Source organism: Penaeus monodon, chromosome 15 (assembly GCF_015228065.2).
Source record: "Penaeus monodon isolate SGIC_2016 chromosome 15, NSTDA_Pmon_1, whole genome shotgun sequence".
In the NCBI taxonomy this organism is placed as follows: Eukaryota; Metazoa; Arthropoda; class Malacostraca; order Decapoda; family Penaeidae; genus Penaeus; species Penaeus monodon.
Genome location: NC_051400.1, coordinates 33446223 through 33447659, shown reverse-complemented (window position 1 = coordinate 33447659; position 1437 = coordinate 33446223). Strand labels below are relative to the sequence as shown.

Genomic DNA, 1437 nt, shown 5'->3' with positions numbered 1-1437 from the left:
TCCAAAATTATAATTCTTATGAGTAGAAAACAAGTAGAGACATATTGTGAAGGTGTATCATATGAATAAAGAGATCATTCTCAGAGAATGAACATCCTACATGTTACAGGGTTGTATTGTTCCACCCTGATCTTCTGAAACTACCACGAGTGTATGGTTCAGCAGGCAACAACATCCATTTGTGGAACCTAGCTGCTGGCTCATCGGAACTCCATGCCACATTAAATGGGCACCATGCAGCAGTTACAGATCTTTCCCTAACACATGATCAGAAACACATGCTCAGGTATGTGTTTTATTATTATTTGTTATTGGTTTCTTGCAGTATTGCCCAAAAATGAAACATATCAACAAGTTTTGATTTCTTTACTTGTCTTGTATTGTAATTTATGAAAAGAAATGTATTTTATGTCTTGTTTTTTATCATAAATATGAATTGTATTTTTGTTGTTGCTTGATTATACTTAAAAAGTAGTATGTCAAAAATTACTAAATATATTCACTTAGGTGATGTATTAGAGGGCCATCCATTTTTTCATCATTTTCACAAACATACAAAAGTACAAAGCAAGAAGATAAAAATTATTTAATTTAATCCAGGTATTCATTTGTATGATGTTCTAAATAGTGTATGCCAGAGATTAACCCCCTCCTCCCTGTTTGTATGCTCATGAAAATAACCCCCACCTCCCTGTTTGTATGCTCATGAAAATAACCCCCACCTCCCTGTTTGTATGCTCATGAAAATGATGGTAAAAATGGATGACCCCATAGAGGTAAAAGTCTACTCCAAATTCAACTTCTTATCATAGTCTCCGGTATTTTTTCTCATATCTGTCCTGCTTGGCTGTATGTTTGAAATGGGTTTCTCCTTGCAGTGTGGGTCTAGATAGAGTCATCATTCTGTGGGACTTAACCACTATGTCTTGCAAGAAGGTTGTACCAGTATTTGAGTCACTCTCAGGGTTAGTCTTGCAGCATCCTGAGAGGACAGCATTTCCTGGAGCTAAAACAGATGATGATCACATCTATGCTATGGTTGTAGGTGATAAAGGTATGTAGGAGATTGATATGATGAAATATCTGTGTGACAGTATATCAGATAGTGTAACCCAATATTCTGCATTATCCTGCTTATCTTATAATGTTCTGTAGGTGTGCCAGCAGTGTGGCAAGTGGACACAGGACGTGAGGTGTGGAAGGCTTCAACTCCTGTGGTGCCTCCTCCAGAGGACCAGGAAGGAGGGGTCACTCTCATCAAACAGCTTACTGATGTGCCGGCACTTGACTCTGTCCTCATGACTACTTTTGACCACTCTATTACTCTTGCAAAGACCTCCTCACTCAGTATCTGGAAACAGGTAAGCAACTTTGCATGGAAACTATGAAGGAACTGGAGTTAGTTTTGCGTTAATTATTATTTTTTGATAAATCACA

The 1437-nt window shown here is 37.8% G+C and overlaps 1 protein-coding gene across 1 annotated transcript in view; it reads left to right on the top strand.

The window, feature by feature from the left end:
* Nucleotides 1–1437, top strand: part of LOC119581972 (transducin beta-like protein 3) — a gene marked incomplete at its 3' end in the record, with an annotated part of 10834 nt that overhangs the window by 4581 nt on the left and 4816 nt on the right. The window contains 3 exon segments of the mRNA XM_037930156.1: nt 110–286; nt 879–1054; nt 1156–1361. Of these exon segments, the coding sequence (XP_037786084.1) occupies nt 110–286; nt 879–1054; nt 1156–1361 (559 nt within the window).